Source organism: Haliotis rufescens, unplaced genomic scaffold (assembly GCF_023055435.1).
Source record: "Haliotis rufescens isolate VD_foot unplaced genomic scaffold, xgHalRufe1.0.p SCAF_8, whole genome shotgun sequence".
Lineage (NCBI taxonomy): Eukaryota > Metazoa > Mollusca > Gastropoda > Lepetellida > Haliotidae > Haliotis > Haliotis rufescens.
Genome location: NW_025964372.1, coordinates 24,136,678 through 24,160,342, shown reverse-complemented (window position 1 = coordinate 24,160,342; position 23,665 = coordinate 24,136,678). Strand labels below are relative to the sequence as shown.

General features: G+C 41.5%; 1 protein-coding gene across 1 annotated transcript; it reads right to left on the bottom strand.

The window, feature by feature from the left end:
• Nucleotides 1–1,911: 1,911 nt before the first annotated feature.
• LOC124139356 lies at nucleotides 1,912–23,443 on the bottom strand. The gene is made up of 17 exons (XM_046506359.2): nucleotides 23,345–23,443; nucleotides 22,461–22,762; nucleotides 20,800–20,954; nucleotides 19,684–19,924; nucleotides 18,157–18,262; nucleotides 17,143–17,239; nucleotides 15,784–15,879; nucleotides 14,313–14,363; nucleotides 14,103–14,187; nucleotides 13,149–13,208; nucleotides 9,527–9,703; nucleotides 8,330–8,468; nucleotides 7,387–7,495; nucleotides 4,861–4,933; nucleotides 4,232–4,378; nucleotides 2,822–2,958; nucleotides 1,912–2,195 (listed from the first exon to the last, which is right to left on the bottom strand). Exons 1-17 carry the CDS (start codon nucleotides 23,415–23,417, stop codon nucleotides 1,961–1,963), a joined length of 2,283 nt encoding a protein of 760 aa, XP_046362315.2. The 5' UTR covers nucleotides 23,418–23,443; the 3' UTR covers nucleotides 1,912–1,960.
• Between the last annotated feature and the right edge of the window lie 222 nt (nucleotides 23,444–23,665).

Below are 23,665 nucleotides of genomic sequence, written 5' to 3'. Positions count from 1 at the left end.
GCAGTGGTGTTATGCTGAGTCACCACTGCGCCGGAGTGTGTGTTGATTGCAGTAAATGTTTCAAAACCGAAATTGTTGTTTCTTTTTATTTGATAACAAATTCCATCCATTTTAGCTATAATAACGGTAACGCTTTTTTTCAGGGCATTATCATTTGCAGAAATCCCTCGGTCTTTTCACTCAAAACCCATTCGTCACCACTCGCCCCTTTCCGTAACCTGACATGTAAGGTGAAGGTCATTCATAAAGTATGCTTCCCATTAAAATGTATTCTGCTTTTAACGCATTTTGCATGTATATACGTAGTGGTTATAAAGTTGGAACACTTATGTATGATAAACGATGGCAATCATGAGATCACTAGAACGGTCATTGTACGTTCGTATAGTACTTGTTATATTGTTTTTGAAACAATGCGGTGCTTGGCCATCTCAAGGCTATCACATCATGCATATCACCTCTCCAATGGTCAAGGTAATCCTCAAGGCCACAGCCTGAAAAATAGATTTGTTTAACTCGAGAAGGATTTACTGTACGTCTGTGTAACGTGATACATGTCATCGTTAGGGCGGGGTCCAGATCTGTAAAGGTTGAAAGTGACTTACGTGAAACGTAAAGTATGTTTGTCATTTTCACTAAAATGCATCATAATTACATCATAATTAGATTAAAAGAGATTTTATAGTTTCTAAAATATATGTCAAAATTGGGTTAATTTGATTGAAACTTCTTACTTTTTACATACAAATGCACAATGATCTGTAATGCAAATGAACATTCATATTTCACAATTCTTAATGTAACCACGCTGATCTTGACTCGTAAATGACGCAATTTTCCAGGACACCATTTTACATACAATATAAATTTTTATATTTTACATCATTGGCCTTTATAAATTTGATATTCTTTTGATGTTAGCTGTATACAAATAACGTTGTTATTAATGTACAGTAGCTTAAGCTATTTTATTTTTACGTCCGACTGACTATGACATGAATTTTCCCAAACCGGAAATAATATCATTCAAACGGAAGTGTGTATAACTTTTTTGTTAAGGAGGTTGTTTAAGCACTGGCCGTTAATTTCCAAAAACCGAAGGTGAAGTCTTCAAAGACTAACTATCAATTTCATATTAACAATGTTAATGGCCTTCTCATAGCGGCAGTTTCCGTTTTATTGGACATGTATTTTCCCAAACGGAAGTGATGTCATTGGATGCGAATTGATGTCATTATTGTGGAGTGGGTGGGTGCGTTGGGATTAACGCCTCTTTTAAATTATTTTCTTTATATCGCGGCGTGTCAGCTTGGTGTGGGAGGAAAGCCTTAGTGAAGCAGGTCTTAGACCTTTGCCACTTTTGTGAAAACCACGAGAACGGGTTTTGTGCTGACAAAACCGTGAAATCATAATTGGGGCAAAATGGGATTCGAACCCATGATCTCAGGTTTCTGGCGTGCTCAAGAGACAACTCTGAATTGAAATTAGACGACTGGGCAACTTGTGCCCCTATCACTGTGGACATGTTGTTAGGTTACTCATTCTGTTGACTCGAGACTTCGGTATGAGGTTAATAAATATGTAATGCATCCTCGTGAACGTTATATCAAGTTATGTCTGTTTGTGTCTCTGTTGTTTAAGGCAACACTCAAATCCATCTTTACGACGGCGGATTGTAAATAAGGGAGCACTGACTAGACAACCCAGTGATAGCAACGTCAGCCACCTTCAGGTTACAATGACACGCAACCAGCCAAGTCACCGTGATCCGTGATCCTCGAAGCACAAATATATATTTGTCATATTTCATGGAAATCCCACTGGGGGTTTATCGACTTATGGAAGCAAAGTTAAAGTTACGTTCAAACGTGTTGGTATACATATTATGTGATAAATCAGCAAACATGGCCCTTTTCATCACAACATTTATTGAACCGAAACATATACATGAAATTAATAATTAGTTTGGCCTACATATTCCCCCAAGAAGAGTCAGAGTTGCTTCCCCTGTTGTCCCGAGCTGGCAGGTGTGACTTTTTGACGTTCCACTCACGCTGTACCAGACAGTGACGTTCTCCTTGACACCGCCAGTCAAGGTCAAGGTCACGTCAGTGTCTATAGAAATCTGAGTGAAGCGTTGTGGGGATACTGGTACTACCTTAGCTGGTACTTCGCCAAGAAGAACCACCTCAGGACTGGAAATAGAAATAAATATAACCATTAAGCTAAACGGGCATGTGTCTTTCCTGTTGTATCTTCAAAGAACTGTATGACGTAATATCAATTTGATGCGCATTACAATGTCCGAGGAAAGAGGATGGAATGTGGTTGTTGATGTATTGCTTTGGGGGGGGGGGGGGGGGGGGGGGGGGGGTGGTTATTTAATGACTATAATCTTCACTCCGGTAAAACCGATTGAGGGGACCTTCACAGGACGAGTCGAATCTTCACGCAGAGACTTACCGTATCGGAATAAAATACCTGATTTTAATGAGATTAGGTTTGGGCTATGATACATGTACGACTGCTACTTGTTCCTAACGCTGATGTGGGGAGTGTAACTGTGGGGGTAGAAGCGTTGCTACAATGTACAATGGGTACAATGTGTGAATCCTATTTCTGGCGTCCCCGGCCGTGATGTTGTTGGAATATTGCAAACAATGGGCGTAAAATTATATTTCACCCATTCGTATTGGGGCAGCATCACAACAGGGGCCACTAGAAATGGGCTTCACACATTGTACTCATATGTGGAACCCTGGTCTTCGGTGGGACGAGAGAACGGTTTGACCACATAGCTACCCAACTCCCTTGTACTGACCTGCTCATGAGGACTGGAGCAATGTAATAAAGGCAATAATGCTGTGCAGAGCAACCCTTGATAGTTATAGGCTTTGACTCATTGAAATCCGTGAGTGACATCCAGGACTGTGATGTGTACACCTTTCCATCCTGCAACTGTTCAAATACACATTAACATCTAGATATTGATATATACATTAGATCTTGTTATACTTCAATATGGCAATAACGGCAATTTCAGTCTTAAACTCAATTAAACGCGTACAACACTGTGTTGTCAACAATGAAGCATCGTTATCATTGTTAGATATTATTTTATCAAAAAGCCTTTTGTTTTCAGGGAAAACAACAGACCTAATACATTGACATCAGGGCACCTTGACATAAACCTATTCTTTGTTGATCAAAATTTGCCTGTTTTTGTAGCAACTGTGAAAAACTTTGACATTACTCTGTCTCAGAGCCGCAATGACAGGGATATTGTAACGACCGTATCAGGCGAAATGTCAAACCTTTGTCAAACCTTTGTCAAACCAAAACTGTGTATCACGTTAAGGACAATCAAAGGATTCATGTTCAAAACAGTTTATATATGGTTAATTCTATATGTTTGTGGTCACTGAGGCGACCAATGCTGCTGTAGCTTCTGATATTCTAATGATAAATATTGATAAAAATAGCGTCTCGTCATGAGCTAGTTGCAACACCCCACGGTCCATACTTAACAGTGTCCTCTGAATAAGTGTGTGTGTTTATTGTTTAACGCCGCACTAAGCAATGTCCCAGCTATATGACGACGGCCTGTATATAATCGAATCTGGAAAAGACAATCCAGTGATTGATATTACGAGCAACGATCCACATCGTCAGGGTGCGATGACACGCCGTCAACTACGTAAGTCGCCTCGTACGACAAGAGTTGCTTCCCCTTCTTGTCAGATAAAGGTGAGTCCATTCAGCGGTGATTTGGTTGATTGCGTGTCATCGTACCCGACCGCGTTGTTTGAGATAAAAATAATTGATTTGTCTGGTCCAGACTCGATTATTTACAGGCCATCGTCAGAAAAGCTGTGATATTATTGTGCGCATCGTCGCAACATGGCAGTATTGCCGATGTAGCGTTACGTTGGTAACTGCCTTATGCTTGAATGACGTTGGTTGTTGGTTGGTTGGTTGTTTAACGCCGCACTCAGCAATATTCCAGCTATATGACGGCGGTCTGTAAATAATCGAGTCTAAACCAGACAATCCAGTGATTAATATCAGGAGCATCGATGACATGCATCAACCAGGTCAGCGAGCCTGACCACCCGATCCCGTTAGTCTCCTTTTTCGACAAGCATAGTCGCCTTTTACGGCAAGCATGGGTTGCTGAAGACCTATTCTACCCCGGATCTTCACGGGTCGCTTGAATGACGTGGAACGGTACCTTGTCTGCAAAAGTGGTGTCAGAAGGTCTGAGAGGGAACGTGTTTGATATGGCCGCTGCCAGGACGATACCAAAGTAGAAGTTCTGAATGTTGGAATACGTCGTCCATACTTCACCCACTGGGCCAACGGCTCCCCCAAGAGCAGACTGAGCAGAATGTAAACATGTTCGGTTATATTCAATTAATAATTTTAATGATGGTTAGGTGAGGGGATTTAACCAGGCTTGACAGGGGTGTTCGTCGCTTACATAACATTTGGTTGGTTGGTTCGTTTGTTGTTTTACGCCGCACTCAGCAATATTCCAGCTATATGACGGCGGTCTGTAAATAATCGAGTCTGGACCAGACAATCCAGTGATTGACAACATGAACATCGATCCACGCAATTGGGATCGATGACATGCATCAACCAAGTCAGCGAGCCTGACCACCCGATCTCATTAGTTGCACCTTACGACAAGCATAGTCGCATTTTACGGCAAGCATGGGTTGCTGAAGACCTATTCATCCCGGGATCTTCACGGGTCTGACGTGAAATGCACGGATTTCATTCAAAACTTGATTTGGAACTACAGAACGCCATGAAATATACTGTTTCTCTCAGAAAGTGATAATGTTAATGACAAACCTGAATTATTTGAGCATCAATTGCCATTGCTGGTTTCGTAGGCTTTAATATCCTGCCGTCAGCGTCACAGCATCTGAAGTATACACATGCTTATTATATATTGGTCTGCAGCTTAGCGCAACTATTAATCTTCCTGCTATTAACAAAATATATTGTGCTGGAGTGCCCAAGTGTAGTGATACTGATTAAGACTCCGTATTGTCAGTATTTTGTTTGGTTAACAAAGGGGAGTTATATTATTATATCCAATAGCTGTAAGGAAACAAACATTTAATATTCAGCGCTTTAATATTCCTCCCGACAATATATTGACACTGGAATGACGCTGATTAAGACTCCGTATTGTCAGTATTTTGTTTGGTTAACAAAGGGGAGTTATATTATTATATCCAATAGCTGTAAGGAAACAAACAATTAATATTCAGCGATTTAATATTTCTCCCGACAATAAATTGACACTGGAATGACGCTGATTAAGACTCCGTATTGTCAGTATTTTGTTCGGTTAACAAAGGGGAGTTATATTATTATATCCAATAGCTGTAAGGAAACAAACAATTAATATTCAGCGATTTAATATTCCTCCCGACAATAAATTGACACTGGAATGACGCTGATTAAGACTCCGTATTGTCAGTATTTTGTTTGGTTAACAAAGGGGACTCTCCGAGTTCAATAGCTGTAAGGAAACATTTACTACTCAGCGCTTCAGTATTCCTCCAGAAAATATATTGAAAAATAATGGTATTTACAACACCAATAGTTCCGCTATATCAAGTGTGTCAGCTTCATGTGGGAGAAAACTATATGTGATGCAAATCTTAGACGTTTACCACTTTGGTGATAGCCACGAGCACGTCTGTGACATAGAGAATCTCACCCGAGTGTCTTTTGATATCAAATATATCAACACGAGTTGATAAAAGTGAAAAAATTCCGAGGCTTGCCGAGGATTTTTGCCACTTTTATCAACGAGTGTTGATATATTTGATGTCAAAAGACACGAGGGTGAGATTTTATTTATCATCCAACATCATTCTTCCAACTTTTTCAATTTGGAGACAGTAATTAGCAGTGTCTTCAGTGTAAAAAGTACTGCTAACAGCTTCAGTAGCAGAGCCATTAGTGATGTCATTTGATTGTGACGTCATGGTAACCAATGACGTCACATTGGTCTGCAAAGCATTGTGATGTAATTTCATTGCAGAGATATCTACAGTGTAGATATCGCTTGATCTCATCCAAGCGATATCTCCTGTGGGAGCCAGTTTTGGATGATAAAAATCAGTTATCATTATCAGGGCAAAAACTGGGATTTCAACACACGCTTATGGGTTCTGGCACGCCTAAGGGGCGCATCTCGGTACTGTGAACTGTGTCGCCATAGGCAACTGGATCTCTCGTGGCCTAAATCATTTCGTGATGAACAACGTTGACAATAAAGAAACAATGTTGTCAGGATCAGGATGTTTTGTTTGTTTGTTTGTTGTTCAACGCCGCACTCAACAATATTCTAGCTATATGTCGGCGTTCTGTAAAGTAATCCAGTCTGGACCAGACAACCCAGTGATTGACATCATGAGCATCGATCCACGCAATTGGGATCGATGACATGTATCAACCAAGTCGGCGTGTCTGACCACCCGATCCCGTTATAGAATCTAAGATATGATCAGTCCCATGGCGAATTACAAATTTCTGCGACACATTCTGCGCTAACAACGTACTCATTTGCCTCTAAAATCCAAATCCAAATCCGAAACGAAATAATTCAACGAATTGTCATTATGAACAGTTATTATTGGATAATTATTAATTATGCAAATATTTATGTATAGCGTCACTTATATCTATATATGATTAGATGTAAAACAGTTTATGAAGTCATGATACAACAAGAACGTTTACAAGTGAGAATTATGTATTGCAAATTACGTTTTATTGCACGATTCATGTTACGTGTGTTTGAATCGCATTTTAAATTTTGATACATCATTCGAGCGCAAAAAGTCGACAGAAAAGCTTGAAAGTAATGAAAATTGGTGTACTGATTGACAACAAAAGGCAAATTCCGCAATTTTCTCCAATTCCGCGATGAGTTACATTTTCTGCAAATCTTACGTCGATTACGGAATCGCAGAATTCATTTAGGACTGATTGATATCACTCAACACAAGGGGCCGATCAGCAAAGGATGCTTTTGTTACTTGGTGTGCGGGTTGGTTTAAACTTTCATCATTGTGGAATAACATTTTTAAACTTTAGTTATGGTAAACAAATGTTTCCTTCCGCCAAATGTGTTTACCTTAATACTTGGGTAATAATAAATCAAACGTAGATAGATGTTCCAAGGAAGTTAATATTCAAAGAAAACTATTTTACATTTATGTTATTTAATCAAACCAACATTTTATTGAGATTTCATTCTAAAAACAATTTATTCAAAATTTATATATATTTCCACCACTGACCCTTTGACAAAAAGATAATGAAAAGCAGAAATGAAAAGGCCGAACTCCAACGCACGTTTCAATCAAGGAGACATTCATGCCTGTCACAGAATCTCCGGGTCCAACTGCCGCAGTGCTGAGGGTAGCCACTGTCAGGTGCAGTCCTGGGTTTGGCTCCGACTTGTCTGGAAATATTGAGGGCAATGACACCAATAGCATTCCCCAGATATTCTATGGGACGTTCAATCAAGGTTGGTTGGTTGGTTGCTTAACGCCGCACTCAGCAATATTCCAGCTATATGACGGAGGTCTGTAAATAATCGACTTTGGACCAAACAATCCAGTGATTAATATCATGAGCATCGATCCAGTGACAAGTTAAAGGATCAACTGGCCTCTCGTTTTGCCAGCAATGTTCCAGCTATTATAATATCACGACGGCCAGTATATTTTCAAGTCTTGATCAGACATATTAGTTATTGCATAATGACGTCAAATCAACGAAATCATGAAACCTGACCACCCGATCCATTAAGCCGCCTCATACGACAAACAAAGGTTGCTAACTATTACCCAATATCATCTACTTTGTGATGACAAAATACAACAGCATTGCTGTGAGGTATCTTTAACATCGCTCTGGGCAACTATTTCAGTTTGTCACGACCTGTCAATTTAATGCTGGAAGAACACCCTAGATACCGCAGTATATGATATGGGTATGGTGCTGAAAAAAACAAGTAGAGTTTTCGGGCCGAATCTAGGATTCGAACCCATACCGACATAAATACAACAACTGAGCTACCTATACCTTTTGAATTCTCGACTTTGGTGAAAGATCTGCTTTTATGTGTAAGCTTTTGTTTGTTTGTTGTTTAACGCTTAAAATAGTAGTCGGAATAACCTTACCTTGAAAGATCTGGTCTTACTCTCTGAGGGGGACAATTATTTTACGCTTCTTCAAACCCCTTTTGAGGATCAACATAAACACTGCTTGGACAAGAAGCAAGGTGTCTTACTGTAAGAGTTTCCAGGTTGATTGGTCGTACTCCAGAACGTATCCTTAAAGGGGGCAAGACCAATGGCATCTGCCAATATCGATGATATACCAATTCTCCAGTTGTCGTTACCGGGGCTGTAGTCATTGCTGGAACGCGCCTGTGTGAAAACGAACGATATCAGTTAATGTAGACCCATGCTTGCCGAAAAAGACGACTACGCTTGTCGAAATAGGCGACTAACGGGATCGGGTGGTCAGGCTCGCTGACTTGGTTGATGAATGTCATCGTATCCCAATTGCATGGATCGATGCTCATGATGTCAATCACTGGATTGACTGTTCCAGACTCGATTATTCACAGACCGCCGTCATTTAGCTGGAATATTGCTGAGTACCGCCTCAAACAACAAACAAACAAACAAACAGTTTATGTAGTTTCGACTTCTGGTGTGACTTTTCTGTGAGATTCATTGCTTGATATTTTCACCACCCGATCCCCTTTTTTGTTGACTCCTATGCATGGTGTAACTGGGATCTAATCCGCGCGAAATCCCAAAGGATTCCATGTACCCGCTTGAAGCAGGGGCGATAGCCTTGTGGTGAAAGCACACTATCTTGAGCAATGTCGGGTCGTTTGATAGTTACTCTGCATCTTGATAACTGGTATAAGTTAAGTTTTTGGTGGTCAGGCTCGCTGACTTGGTTAATGCATGTCATCGTATCCTAATTGCGTGGATCGATGCTCATGATGTCAATCACTGGATTGTCTCGTGCAGACTCGATTTTTTACAGACCGCAGTCATATAGCTGGAATAAACAAAACGAACAAACAAAACATACACCAAAAGTCCGGAAGTCGCTGAACTAAAGGGTCGACCAATTTATATTCGTTCGGGAACTGGAAAGCTTCTACAAATAATATTTGTTCCCGAATATGCTTGAAAATACCCAATATGACCTCAGGTTATCTCAAATGATGTAAATCGTTCACTGAACATTGTGGATGTTCTGATACATTGTGTATCCTAAAGCGTTAAAAATAATCCCTCTCAAACCAAACTCATAGCTCCTCTTAACATCCTCTTACATATTTGATACCGTTCCGTGCAGTATGAAATACTCAAGGAGGACACTCAAGGACGACAGAACGATATAAGTAAGTACTGCGTCCACGTGAAAAGCACTTCGAACTTCGAACAAGAATGAATAGTGTTACCATTGTAACTGCTGGAATCTCGAGACTCTGCAAGGCTTCTCTGGAATAGGACATGCAGTACATGATGGTGATGCCATTCTTCCTGGCAGATCGACCCATCAGCATCAACCAATCACGACCAACACTAATGTTGGTTAATAGCGCGTTCATTCCGTTGAATTCGTCGTTCAGCCAATCCTTATAAATGGGAAAAATATGATAATTTTACAAATTGAACTGACGCTTATGGAAAGAATAAGGGATGACATGAGTAGGCATTAGGAACAGTTTAAATAGAAGTCACATTCAATGATACAAAGGAGCATTTCTATCCAAAAATAAGGTCTTCAAAGTAAACGCACTGTCACGCATTCGTAGCTGTAAATAGAGAGAATGGGGGGGGGGGGGGGGGGGATTAAAACTTTCCGGTGAAGTCTGCATTAACGACGCGTTCAATATTATTGCACTTGTACAGCGACGTGTTAATGTGTGTGTGTGTGTGTTGTTATATGGAAGTGTAATTTATTGTTAAGCAATTGAATTACATTGTTTCTCTTAAGAATCAGTAGAAGTTCATAGCATTGTGTTTTGACAATGGTTAGTTGTCATGAATGTAGTGCTATCAATTGTAAGCAGTGGCGTGGAAGACATTATCAAGACCGTGTGAAGATCACGTTTTCACCCTAGATATCAAGCCTAGGCCTACATGGAAGCTTGACCACTGGAGCAGCTAGGTGAATATTATTGTCACTGACTCTTTGATAGCACCATTGATATTGTATTTTATTACTTGCCCGTGAAGAGATCACCCGTTTAATAAACATACAGCTTTATTACACATTGTGTAATACCAAAACGCGTGCTTATGTACTCTCGGAACACGTTTCACGAACAAATATTGAAAGCTCTCAACATCCCTTGGCGTATTCAACGACATTGTGTGTGGAGATGATAGATCACTGGGAGGAGCTTATGCACACTCGATGACCCCAGCAACCTTGTTGCTAGGCTGACGTCACATGGCATTGTTTCGCCGATGGATCTTGCAACAAAATTCCACAAATTACGTCATCGGGTATTGTGACGTGATTGTAAACTTTGAGGTGCAAGGCCCCGTTCCACAAGGCGATCGTACTCTAGCGCAACGACAGTCGTTAGTCTAAGTTAAATTATGTGAGTTGTGATAGCCTTAGCACTACGATAATTTTGTGGGACGAACGCCTGAATTCTAAAGGTGGACCATTGTATGATATTAAATTCATACGTTTCAACTTTTGACGTGTTTGAAGTATTATTCTGTTAAACTCAATTGGATTATGCCATGGATCGTGTAGGTGTCAGCCTATTTACACTCAACAGTATAATTTTAAAAACATTATAATTGACAAGTTATAAATAAAATACTAAACTCGCTCTCGTGTAAAACCAATTTTATGAAACTCGTGAATAGTTGTGGTATCTGACTCGCTTTCGCTCGTCAGATACCAGAACTATTCACTCGTTTCATAAAATTGGTATTACACGGGAGCTCGTTTAGTATTCTATATTTATACTGCCATTGTAATTGTACTGCCATTGAATTTGGCACTGTCATTCTATTGTGTACAGCCATTGAAATTACTTGGCAGTAATTTGAATTGATTTGTAAACAGAGTAAATTATATAATACAACTGTTAAGTGTATATCGTTGCTTTGTGGTTTCTTTGTTTCACATTGAATATAATTAAGTATATATTTCTGGGTTATACATATTGTTTCAATTTGGAAGTCGACAGTGTGCGTGCGTGCGTGCGTGCGTGCGTGCGTGCGTGCGTGCGTGCGTGCGTGCGTGTGTGCGTGCGTGTACTTGTACTTTTATATTGCTAACCCAGTTTAGATGTCATGCCTCAGTTAAACATGTACAGTAAACTACGGTTATAACGAACTCAAAGGGACTACTAATTTTAGTTCGTTATAACCGTAGTTCGTTATAAGCATATAAACAGCATAACTACAGCAAATAGTCGGGACCAAAAAGTAAGTTCGTTATATCCGTCAGTTCGTTATAAGCGTGTTCGTTATAACCGTAGTTTACTGTATACCCAAATGAGACAATATACAAATACCAAAAACAGACTCCCACCGACAAGTCCTTGTTTTATCCCCTTAATGCGGAGCGCCATGCAGGGTAACAACAAGAACCATATTTTAACGTCTTTTGGTACGACGCGGCTGGGTATCGAACTCCCGACCTTCCGCTCTCCGGAATGACGCTCTATCGACTAGACCAGGGAGGCTGTCATGACATAATTTGTAACAGTAGTTATTATGACCATGAAGCATTAAGTATTTAACGGCGTTAAGGAATTGATCACACCATCGTCGAGCTTTAACACTGAATTATGGGCCATCCACTAATTAAACTTATTCATTGAACTGTACGCAGTGGGTTTATAGCTGCAAGATTAAAAAGTCGTCGCCAATGAATGGCATCAGGAATTATTTGAAGAGGTAACTAGACCAGTCGTGTTGCTTTTGCAGTCGATTAGTCGTCAGTTCGAATTCCAGAGTCAACGCCAGAGAACAAATAGTCTCGGTTATCCGCCGAAAATGGCCCAAAAGGGGTGACAATTATGTAAATGGATCACTGAAAGTCAGTGATAACGCCCACCTACACGCAGCTCTGTGTTAACGGAATGGGTTAACCAGGATCCTGCCCGAACCACTAAAGGTACATACAAGTCATGACAACGTAAAATTCATGAAACCCGTTATTTTGTCTCATAAGTATAATCTGCCTGTATGCTATTTAAATGGGGTCGGCTCGTGGTTCAAGCTTTCTCTCGTCAAGCGGACCGCCTCCGTGGTCTTGTGGTAGAGCGTCCGCCCGGAGAGCGGAAGGTCCAGGGTTCGATCCCGGGCCGCGTCATACAAAAAGACGTTAAAAGATTGTACTTGTTGTTACCCTGTCTGGCGCTCGGCATTAAGGAGCTAAAACAAGGACTGGTCGGCTCGGAGTCAGTATACTGTGTCTGAGTGGGGTATTCATGTTAAACTGCGGCATAGTATCTGAGTGAGCTAGCACTATAAATCGGCATCAGTCCGGACTAGTACAAGCAGCCACACACACACATACACGTGCATGCACGTCGCTATATAAGTGCAATAATCTTGGACGCGACGTTAAACCCAATTTCACCTCACCTCTCGTCATGCGGTTGGGAAGACCATTTCTGGCGCACGTGCCTCCTCCCTTGATATTACTGGAGTATTGCAGCGTGAAGCCACACTCACTCACATTTGAATGAATAGGTATAGTTTAAAACATAAAACGATATTGCTAAGAACAAAATGGTATGATGCTAACCTCTACAGCAATAATAATCCATATGACGAGATTCCTGTCAAAGCTTTCAGGGGGACAACTGCTTTCTTTCCGTTCTTCTTATTGGTTGCTTTATGCTGCTGTAGGCAATATTTCACCTATATCACAACGGTTAATAATCGAAGTTGTGGTTGACATAAGGACAAACGTTCCACTGTGTCGGGGTACATGTATGATGACACGCCACAAAGGCGGATCTTATCATGGTATAAACTCAGTTGACCTGTGCAACCCAATTTAAGAGAAAACAGTTACTTTGGTATGTCATTATCACTTACTTGTTCGTACAAGATAAGACCCCATTTCCGTGCATTTGAGAACAGATGATCCCAGAAATCCTACAATAGGAAGAAGAAAAGAACCAATGTTACATGCATGCTACCTTGGCTGTCCGCCTGTAACGAATTGCATTGTCCTAAACATTCATGGATAATTTAATGGAGATGAGTAAAATTTAATTTCAAAAGTATCTTAAGTTCATAGTCAAACTACCAAAGAGTTAATATTTTTGTCAACCACACAGATCAGATAAGATCAACACATTGATCACGCTCAATGTTTGCTGTTTAACGCCGCACTCAGCAAATATTCAAGCTAAATGACGGCGGCCTGTAGACCAGGCAATCCAGTAATTGATATCATGAGCATCGATCTACGCAAATGGGATACATTAGCCAAGTCAGCGAGCCTGACCACCCAATCCAACTAGTCGCCTCTTACGACAAGTATGGTCGCCTCTTACAAGCATGGGTTGCTGAAGACCTAGTCTACCCCGGATTCTTCACGGGTCAGTTTGTAAGTATGATGGTATACAAAGTTTATATTTAACGGGTTCTTCAATGTTTCATGAGTCCATATACGCTCCCACAAACGGACTCCTTACGGTCGGTATATTCAGGCAACAAATCAAGCCGCGCGGCCTGGTTCCAGCGAGAGGTAAACCGCCAGGACATCAGACCAATGAGCGTTCAGATAACATCGGCAACATTTCTCGTGCAACTTGTGCACATGTGTACATGTACGCGATAATCTTCTCTTCACATTGCATCAATACCAGGCAATGGTAGGGTGTATTGGCGGACTAGATATAAACACACATCGCTATGACATCACATAGGAATCATATGTAGTCACGGTGGATGGAGGTGTATACAAAACTTGTGAAGTACTGGCGATGCACATTGGTCTTCTGGTCGAATCCAATTCTCTACAAGAAGGCTTATGTATTTCACCTCTGACATTGGTACGGCTTTCAGGATTTCAACAATGAAGTCAAACTGCCCTCCATTTTGTTTGGCGTAAGTAGTGTCGCTTGCCCTAGAAGACACACACAGAGAGTAATAATACACGATATGATCATCAATCAATCAATTAATCAATCAATCAACCAAGAGAGAGAGAGAGAGAGAGAGAGAGAGAGAGAGAGAGAGAGAGAGACTTACCAAAACCGGTTATGCGCTCCTGCTGGCCACCCCGTCATGTTATATAGAAACCTGCAAGCATAAAGTTTCAAAGTTAGCAAGTATCCCGAACCATAGTAATCACTGGCACATATAAACAAACATGGAAAAACAATAACCATTTTTAAAAATCGTGTCCTACATTTATTTACTGACGAAACGCCTTTGGTTTCGTTGACATGGTAAGGTCGAAATATGGAAACTGCTATTGGTTCACTGATGAAATATTTTGAAACAGCACTACACCAGCTAGCAGTCAGATGTTGGCAAAGAAACGCCGGCCCAGCCTTGGATTAAATTCTGTTTTATTCATTATAACCTCCCAGGCAGCCAGAAATGTTTGTACCAATCCAATTAAGATATCACGTAGCAAGGAACACATTCCGTAATTTTAATTCACAACAGGTCGATGATATTTTTAATTGCTTCTTGTGGTTATTTGAATCCTATATTACTCAGTTCTTTGTAAAAAAGGGAACCACGAATCGGTGGTAGCTTAGACATTTATCAAATTAAACAGTATCAATATAATGTGATGGTTGGTTGTTGTTTTACGCCACACTCAGCAATATTCAAGCTGTATGACGGCGGTCTGTAAAGAAATCGCGTCTGAAACATCAGTCACATTTCATTACAGGAATGTTGTTGTTTGTGTAACGCTGCAATCGGCAATATTCATGCAATATGACTGCTGCTGTTTAATAATCTAATCGAGTCTTGACAGACAATCAGTGATGACCACGATCAGCATTGATTTACGCAATTAGCATACTAGTTATTATTAGATGAGTGAGTGAGTGAGTTGGGTTTAACGCCGCTTTTAACAGTATTCCAGTTATATCACGGCGTGTCAGCTTAATGTGGGAGGAAAGCCCGAAGTGATGCAGGTCTCAGACGGTTACCACTTCGGTGAAACCCACGAGCACGGGTATGGTGCTGACAAACCTAGAAACATAATTGGGGCGAACCGGGATTCTAACCCACAATCATAGGTTTCTGGCGTGCCCAAGGGACGCAACTCTGCACAGCGAATCGCGGCGCCTTAGACGACTGGGCCACCCGTGCCCCCTATTATTAGATGACACGTAAAGGATGTGTTGTTTAACGCAGCAATATTCCAGCTATATGACGGTGGTCTGTAAATAATCGAGTCTGGACCAGAGAATCCAGTGATAGACATCATGAGTATCGATCCCCGCAATTGGGATTGATGACATGCATCACCCAAGTCGGCGAGCCCGACCACCCGATCCCGTTAGCCGCCTCTTACAACGTGTATGCCTATTGCTTCCTGAAAACCAATTGTGATCCGGATCTTCACGGGTCATTACAGTGTCGATCTTCACGGGGGCATTTCAGTGTATGTATTGCAAAAATTAATGATGAAGTTTCAAGTAAATTTTTGCCTCAAAACAAAGATTGAGGATTGACAGGTTAGTGTTTTGATACTTACTGCAAACCGTTCGGGAAAATGTCAGGCATTGGCTCCCATGTCTTGACCCCTTTCCCTATCCCTTTATAATACCAGTAGGAGTCATACTGCACATATCTACAATGTAAAATAAACCCAATTTCGACTGTCCAACAAAACATATGGGCGTAATTTGAATGGATCACTGAAGTGAGTGAGTGAGTTGGGTTTAACGCCGCTTTTAACAGTATTCCAGTTATATCGCGGCGTGTAAGCTTAATGTGGGAGGATAGCCCGAAGTGATGCAGGTCTCAGACGTTTACCACTTCGGTGAAACCTACTAGCACGGGTATGGTGCTGACAATCCTAGAAACATAATCGGGGCAAACCGGGATTTGAACCCACAATCAGAGGTTTTTGGCGTGCCCAAGGGACGCAACTCTGCAGAGCGAATCGCGGCGCCTAAGACGACTTGGTTACCCTTGCCCCCGGATCACTGTAAATCAGTGGCGACACAAGGTGTTCGCGAAAAGCAAACATCCGTGGATAAGCCCTTATTAAAATGTGTTAAACATGCATAAATTTACATAAATCAATCAAAAGTAATCTCAAAATGAAATAGCATACCATATGGATTATATTGTTAACATTCAGAACGTGTTTTTACAAAGCATATGCCGATCCTATTCACAGAACGGGGCGTTCGGGTAGCCTAGAGGTTAAAGCGTTCCCGACATGGGGACAATGTGTGAAGCCCATTTCTGGTCACCCCGCCGTGCTATTGCTGGAATATTGCTAAAAGTGGCGTAAAACCGTACTCACTCACTATTCACAGAACCTTTTCATTGAATTTGGTTTGTTTGTTTGTTTGTTTGTTGTTTTACGCCGCACTCAGCAATATTCCAACAATATGACGGCGGTCTGTAAATAATCGAGTCTGGACCAGACAATCTAGTGATTTACATCATGAGCATCGATCCACGCAATTGGGATTGATGACATGCATCAACCAAGTCAGCGAGCCTGACCACCCGATCCCGTTAGTCGCCTTTTACGACAAGCATAGTCACCTTTTACGGCAAGCATGGGTTGCTGAAGACCTATTCCACCCCGGAATCTTCACGGGTCTTCTTTGAATTTGAGTGATCAAGACAAGTTTTATATCGCGTTAAGCAATATTCCAACCATATCACGACAGGGGTCACCAAGAATGTTCTCTACACAATGTAACCATTTTGACATTTCACCTGGGACTTGGCGTGAAGAAACAACGTCTTCTCGGACACCAGCCTCAGGTTAACCAATTGCGATCATACACTAAGATGTTCATGTGTACTGTAAGATACGGTGGATTAAAATGTTGCATGAGTCTATGATCAGGTTTCGTCAAGAATATCCCACCTGTATGGTATCTTGTTCTTCTCAACTTCTGCTCTGACGTCCAGAATTGTTTGTTCGTAGTTTTTATTCTTCTCTGTGTTGTAGTAATAAAAGGCACCTATGTTGAGAACAAATGTGGCATTCAATATCAAGATTCATAATTAAAAAATTCAATGTGTGTGTGTGTGTGTGTGTGTGTGTGTGTGTGTGTGTGTGTGTGTGTGTGTGTGTGTGTGTGTTATAAAAGATAGATTGATTTTTTTGTGGCAGGCAATGTTTTTTTAATTTCACAAGTTTGAAACTTAAATATTGTTAATCAAGCATCAACAAAACAATGTTTTTTCTCCGCACCAGACAATCTAGTGATAGACATCATGAGCATCGATCCACGCAATTCGGATCGATGACATGCATCACCCAAGTCAGCGAGCCTGACCACCCGATCCCCTTAGTCGCCTCTTACGACAAGCATAGTCGCCTTTTACTGCTAGCATGGGTTGCTGAAGACCTATTCTATCCCGGATATTCACGGGTCTTTTAAATTTCAATCGATAACTTTGTCAAAATGTTTTTCAAAGCGTAGAATGGAAGTTGCCATCTTAAAACTAGTGCCGTAACGGTTCAGAAAGCTGCTTTCGGATTGGCTTAATTCGACTTCCAGTTCGTCATTTCATTGGTCGGTCAAAGTTTGCGAAAGGTCGTTCTTACGTGATCTGTATTGATCGGAATGCCTGAGATCTTTGTATAGCATGGTGAGCACTAAGATCTGATTTTAGTTGGGATAGAGTGAGGAACGACAAGACTTTCTAGCCAGACAACATTTCTGTGATAGAACTGTGAAGGTTTGAATGAAGACTTCTCACTGCTATATCGGCAATTAAAAACCTATTTCCGACGAATATGAGCGGAAATCTAATTCAAATATACATAGATATTCTTAACCGGAATTGAACATCCTTTTCAAGCTCTTTAAGATAACGGTTTTTCTTATTCAGTGTCAGTTGAAATGTGGGAACTCCTGTTGTGGTGACCTACCGCCATCAGTCCAGTATCCAAGATAGTTCAGCGTAAAATCAGCTTCCCGCATCTTCTGATCTTTGTCGTGATATGTACGTAGCAGCTTCCCCCAGCCTTCAAAAGCCTGAAACATAAATAGGTTGATTTTACAGGTTATTTTCTACCCATCTGGATACCCTCCTGATACAAGTATATCAAATACAGCCCTTGCAAGTCTATAATGTGAGTGAGTCAAGAGTTAGTCAAGAATCGAAACGTTTATAACCCTTGGTTTGTCATTTCGTTGTAAGTTTCCTTTTGCTAAATGACAAGTGTAGTGACAGCTCCATGTGCATGTGCATGTACCGCTACAGAAATGAGGCCATCTAAAACTCACGAAAGTCCAATGAGCTCTCCTAGGTTAGACTAACATCTAGTCTCTCAAATGAATATATCGTACAAAAGAAAGCATAGTTGTTCTTAATTAAAATGTATTAAAAAGGAGCCTAGAGACTCTCTTCATTTTCTGATACTGCAGTAATCTAGACTTGCCAAACATTATAGACTTGCAAGGGCTGTATTTGATATACTTGTATCAGGTTCTGTAAGACAGTCTATTATTCAGTGTACGAGTGAGTGAGTTAAACTTTAACGTCTCATCGACAATATTTCAGCCAAATCGCGACGAAAGGTTACATATATATATGACCCGTGAAGATCCGGGGTAGAATAGGTCTTCAGCAACCCATGTTTGCCGTAAAAGGCGACTATGCTTGTCGTAAAAGGCGACTAACGGGATCGGGTGGTCAGGCTCGCTGACTTGGTTGATGCAGGTCATCAATCCCAATTGCGTGGATCGATGCTCATGATTATTTACAGACCGCCGTCATATAGCTGGAATACTGCTGTGTGCGGCGTATAAACAAACCAAACCAAAACTAGTTTAGCCAAAATTTAAGAATGATGAATATACTACGTTTAAAAGTCTGACATGCATTAACATACTTTCAACGATGGGGAACTTGTGCGTACCAAACCACTGCCCCACATTGTGTAGACACATGTGGGGAGCACCAGAAATCGGCTTCAACCATTGTACCCGTGTGAGGAATAGAACTCGGGACTTCGGCGTGATGTACGAATGCTTTAACCCCTGGGCTACCCCTACCACTCTGCTGCACACGATGTCAAGAGAGAAACATGACGCATGCAAACTGAGGTCTGAGTTGTTGCTTGAATCAGGCGGTCGTTTGATTAGTTGCTTTAAAATACCGAGGGGTTGTCGGGTAGCCTAGTGGTTAAAGCGTTCGCTCGTCACGCCGAAGACTCGGGTTCGATTCCCGACATGGGTACAATGTGTGAAGCCCATTTCTGCTGTCCCCCGCCGTAATATTGCTGGAATTTTGCTAAAAGCGGCGTAAAACCACACTCACTCACTAACTTAACATACCACGTATGCCCTAGCGTATACAAACACGTGATGTATTGACGATTTTTTTGAAATTGTAATAAGTTCATATCATTGGTATACCTTCCGTTGCATCATGTTTTGGTAAACCTTATTACCTTATTTATGCCTTGAGCGCTGTAAAAGACAACGGTTTGATACACGAAGTCAGCAGGAACACGACCAACTCGTCCCATGATGCCCCAGTTTACTGAATCAGTGGTGAGCCTGTCATGCCACACGGACCCCGCCATGAATTGGTTGAAAGGGGAGATAACTACGGCGTCTCTATTTTCATTGAAAATACACAAGGGTCCTCCATCGATGCCAGAGTTTGGCATAGCTTGTCCCTTCTGCCATCTGAAACATAGTTCGTAGTATAAATGTGTTGGCGGTGGGGTAGCCTAGCGGGTAAAGCGTTCGCTCACCACACCGAAAGCCCGGGTTCGATTCCCTACATGGTCACAATGTGTGAAGCACATTTCTGACGTCATGCGTCGTGAAATTGGGACATATAGCTTGAATACGGCTGGACGTGTGATGTTAAACAAACAAACAAAATCCACAGTTACTGTTCCTAGTCAAATGTCGATACAGGGTCATTTCGATACAGGGTCAGTTGGGTAGCCTAGTGGTGAAAGCCTTCGCGCTTCACGCCGAAGACCTGGGTTCGATTCCCCACATAGGTACAACGTGTGAGGTGAGGTGAGGTGAAATTGGGTTTAACGTCGCGTCCAAGATTATTGCACTTATATAGCGACGTGCATGCACGTGTATGTGTGTGTGTGGCTGCTTGTACTAGTCCGGACTGATGCCGATTTATAGTGCTAGCTGACTGAGATACCATGCCGCAGTTTAACATGAATACCCCACTCAGACACAGTATACTGACTCCGAGCCGACCAGTCCTTGTTTTAGCCCCTTAATGCCGAGCGCCAGACAGGGTAACAACAAGTACAATCTTTTAACGTCTTTTTGTATGACGCGGCCCTGGTTCGAACCCTGGACCTTCCGCTCTCCGGGCGGACGCTCTACCACAAGACCACGGAGGCGGTCGTACAACGTGTGAAGCCCTGTCGTCATATTGCTGGAACATGGCTAACTACAAGGTGTTTCCAACTACCGGGGTCCAGAATAACGGCGTTACCAGTTTTCGAGATATTGCCGATGTGCTGTAACATTTTTAATCCCCCACTCACGCTTACTACAAAACGACAGTCACTGTCATACAATACCTCCCAATCATCTTATCAGTATCCCCAACCATGATGCCGCCATATGACAGGAAGCCAAGGTCAGGGACGTTGTCGGTGATGTAGAATGACGGGAAACTGCTGATGACTTCATTGTGGTTGAAGGTGCCCGTCATTAGAGCTCCTTCTTTATAATGCTGCAAGTTGATACTTGTGTTATAAACACCGTTTTCGAAAAAAGTATATTTACAAATTATTAGTGCGTGTCTTCGTGGATAAAGGGAGTCGGTGAACTAGTTAATATCCGAAAAAAGTTTTCTACATTGAAGTTTCATTAGCTGAATAGGATTGGTTGGTTGGTTGAGTTGTTGTTTTTGGCCGCACTCAGCAATATTCCAGCTACATGACGGCGGTCTGTAAATAATCGAGTCTGGACCAGACAATCCAGTGATTAATATCATGAGCATCGATCCGCGCAATTGGGATCGATGACATGCATCAACAAAGTCAGCGAGCCTGACCATGCGATCCCGTTAGTCGCCTTTCACCACAAGCACAGTCGCCTTTTACGGCAAGCATGGGTTGCTGAAGACCTATTCTACCCCGGAATCTTCACGAATGGGAAACCGAAACAGAACAAGGTACCATAGGAAAAGATATTGCATTTATTTGAATATATTCTATATGAACTACCTATTGAGTTTTTTGTCTTTCGTAAACATTCGAGTGTCCAATTAAATGTGTTTGTTTGTTTGTTGTGTAACGCAGCACTCAGCAATATTCCAGCTATATGGTGACGGTCTGTTAGTAATCAAGTCTGGACCAGTAAGTCTTTTGTCTTTCGTAAACATTCGAGTATCCAATTAAACAAGCAGTGTGGCAATCTCATTAAAATCAGATCTTAGTTCTCGCTACCGCTAAACACAGATCTGAGGACATCCCATTACGGGTCACGTCAGACCGACCTTGCGCGAAATTTGACCGACCAATGGAATGAACAATCAGAAGGCAGCTTTCTCGTGCTTTACGGCACTAATTTCAAATTGGCGACTACGCTTCGAAACATATTTTGACAAATTCTCGTTTACAAATTTGAAACCTGAACACAAGAACATTCTGGAATGGCTAATTGATGGTCTAGATTGTATGGATTCAGTGGTTAAACCTGTAACTATCGTTCGGAGTTTAAGTTTTCGAGGCTGCATGATCAGAAATCACATTCCGACTATCACTTTCATGATCTGGTAAGCGATGCTCTGATTGGTCGGATGAAAAGTCGTTTTGACGTGACCCCTAATCGGATGTCCTCAGCTCTTTGTTTAGCGGTAGCGAGAACTGAGGTATGATTTTAATGAGATTGGCAGTGTGGAAGCATACATGTACATCGGGAAATGGTAAGCACCACCATTTCGTTTATCCCAATCTTTCATACATCTTCCGGAAATATATTCGTAATATATAATTCTGACATTGATGTCATTGTGTTTACTTTCCAAGATACTGACGAGACCTCCACTGCAGTTTCTTCCAGATAAGTACCAGACGAATTCAGCGATTCCGCGATCTCGGAAAGATTTGTAGAAAATGATGTATTTTGTCGTAAATATTATATTTCATATGGACATATAAAGTTCATGGTGCTTAAATGTTTTCCCTGGGTATATTTGCATCGAAAATGGTGAAATTAAATATCGTCTCCTCACCTGCTCAAATATCACAAAATCTCCGAGATTTGACTGCGTGTATTCCTTTACACGAGCTATGATTATATATTGTCCTGCACTATATTCAAAGTCCATGGACGTCCATCCGCCAAGTTTGTCAGAACCACTTTTGCGTGAAGCCCCTTTCAGAACAAGTGTATCGTCTGCTGTAGAAAACGGGAAGCCGTCTGCGCGGAAGAACGTGTGCGCATTTGGCAGCCATGTTTGGTTTTTGATACTGATACTATATGTGCCGTCTGTTGAAACTTCAACTTTGAAGTCATCATCAACGACAACGGCATCTGAAAAATGAATTTTTCTTTTGTAAAAGTAACAATGTGACAACGTAAGGTGTTCCTATAGTATTCAGGATAAGTATTGGTCAGTACTCACTTAAGTTTCTCGTATGAGGCGAATTAATGGATCGGTTGGTAAGGCTCAGTGACATTGTTTGATAGTGTCTCTAACCCTGGGTTAATATATCAATCACCAGTGTGCCTAGTTTGTTTAACGCTGCACGCTGTTTGTTTAACGCTGCGCTGTTAAACGCTGAGGTCGGTATACCTGGTCCAAATTCGATCATCTACAGTTGGTTAGTTGGTTGGTTTGTTGTTTAACGCCGCACTCAGCAATAGTCCAGCTATATGACGGCGGTCTGTAAATAATCGAGTCTGGACCAGAAAATCCATTGATTAATATCATGAGCATCGATCCACGCAATTGGGATCGATGACATGCATCAACCACGTCAGCGAGCATGACCACCCGATCAATGTTTTGTGATATAAGAGTCGGGAGGTACACGTACAAAATTATTCTTGTGATGTTTACACACAGACAATTAATGACGAAAATCGAGAAAAATAATACAGAGATTTAGTTACCTTTCATTAGGGGAGACGCGTGTATTGCGGAAAACAGGAGACATGTCAGAAAGAGATGCCCTGACACAGACATTTTGCAGTGCTGACACGATCAACTCACTGTTCTGAGGTCACGGATATCATCGACGGTCATCTCAAGATGGTGGCCTACATACATTGCTGATAACGCATGACAACGTTTTCTGATAACGTAAACTGATAATGAACAGTGTGAAGGCCAATAAACCTCAGCGATGGACCTGTGATACGAATGCAGTTTTGCGCCGCAGTCATACAAATTCCAGCTATAATAAGCAGGACCCGTGAAGATCCGGGGAAGAA

Coding starts and splice junctions, on each gene's coding strand:
- LOC124139356 (XM_046506359.2), bottom strand. CDS start 23,417: ATGTCTGTGTCAGGGCATCTCTTTCTGACATGTCTCCTGTTTTCCGCA. Junction 20,955..22,460: donor ATTTTGTGATATTTGAGCAG/GTGAGGAGACGA, acceptor ATCAACTTGCAG/CATTATAAAGAAGGAGCTCT. Junction 18,263..19,683: donor GCGCTCAAGGCATAAATAAG/GTAATAAGGTTT, acceptor TTTATGTTTCAG/GCTTTTGAAGGCTGGGGGAA.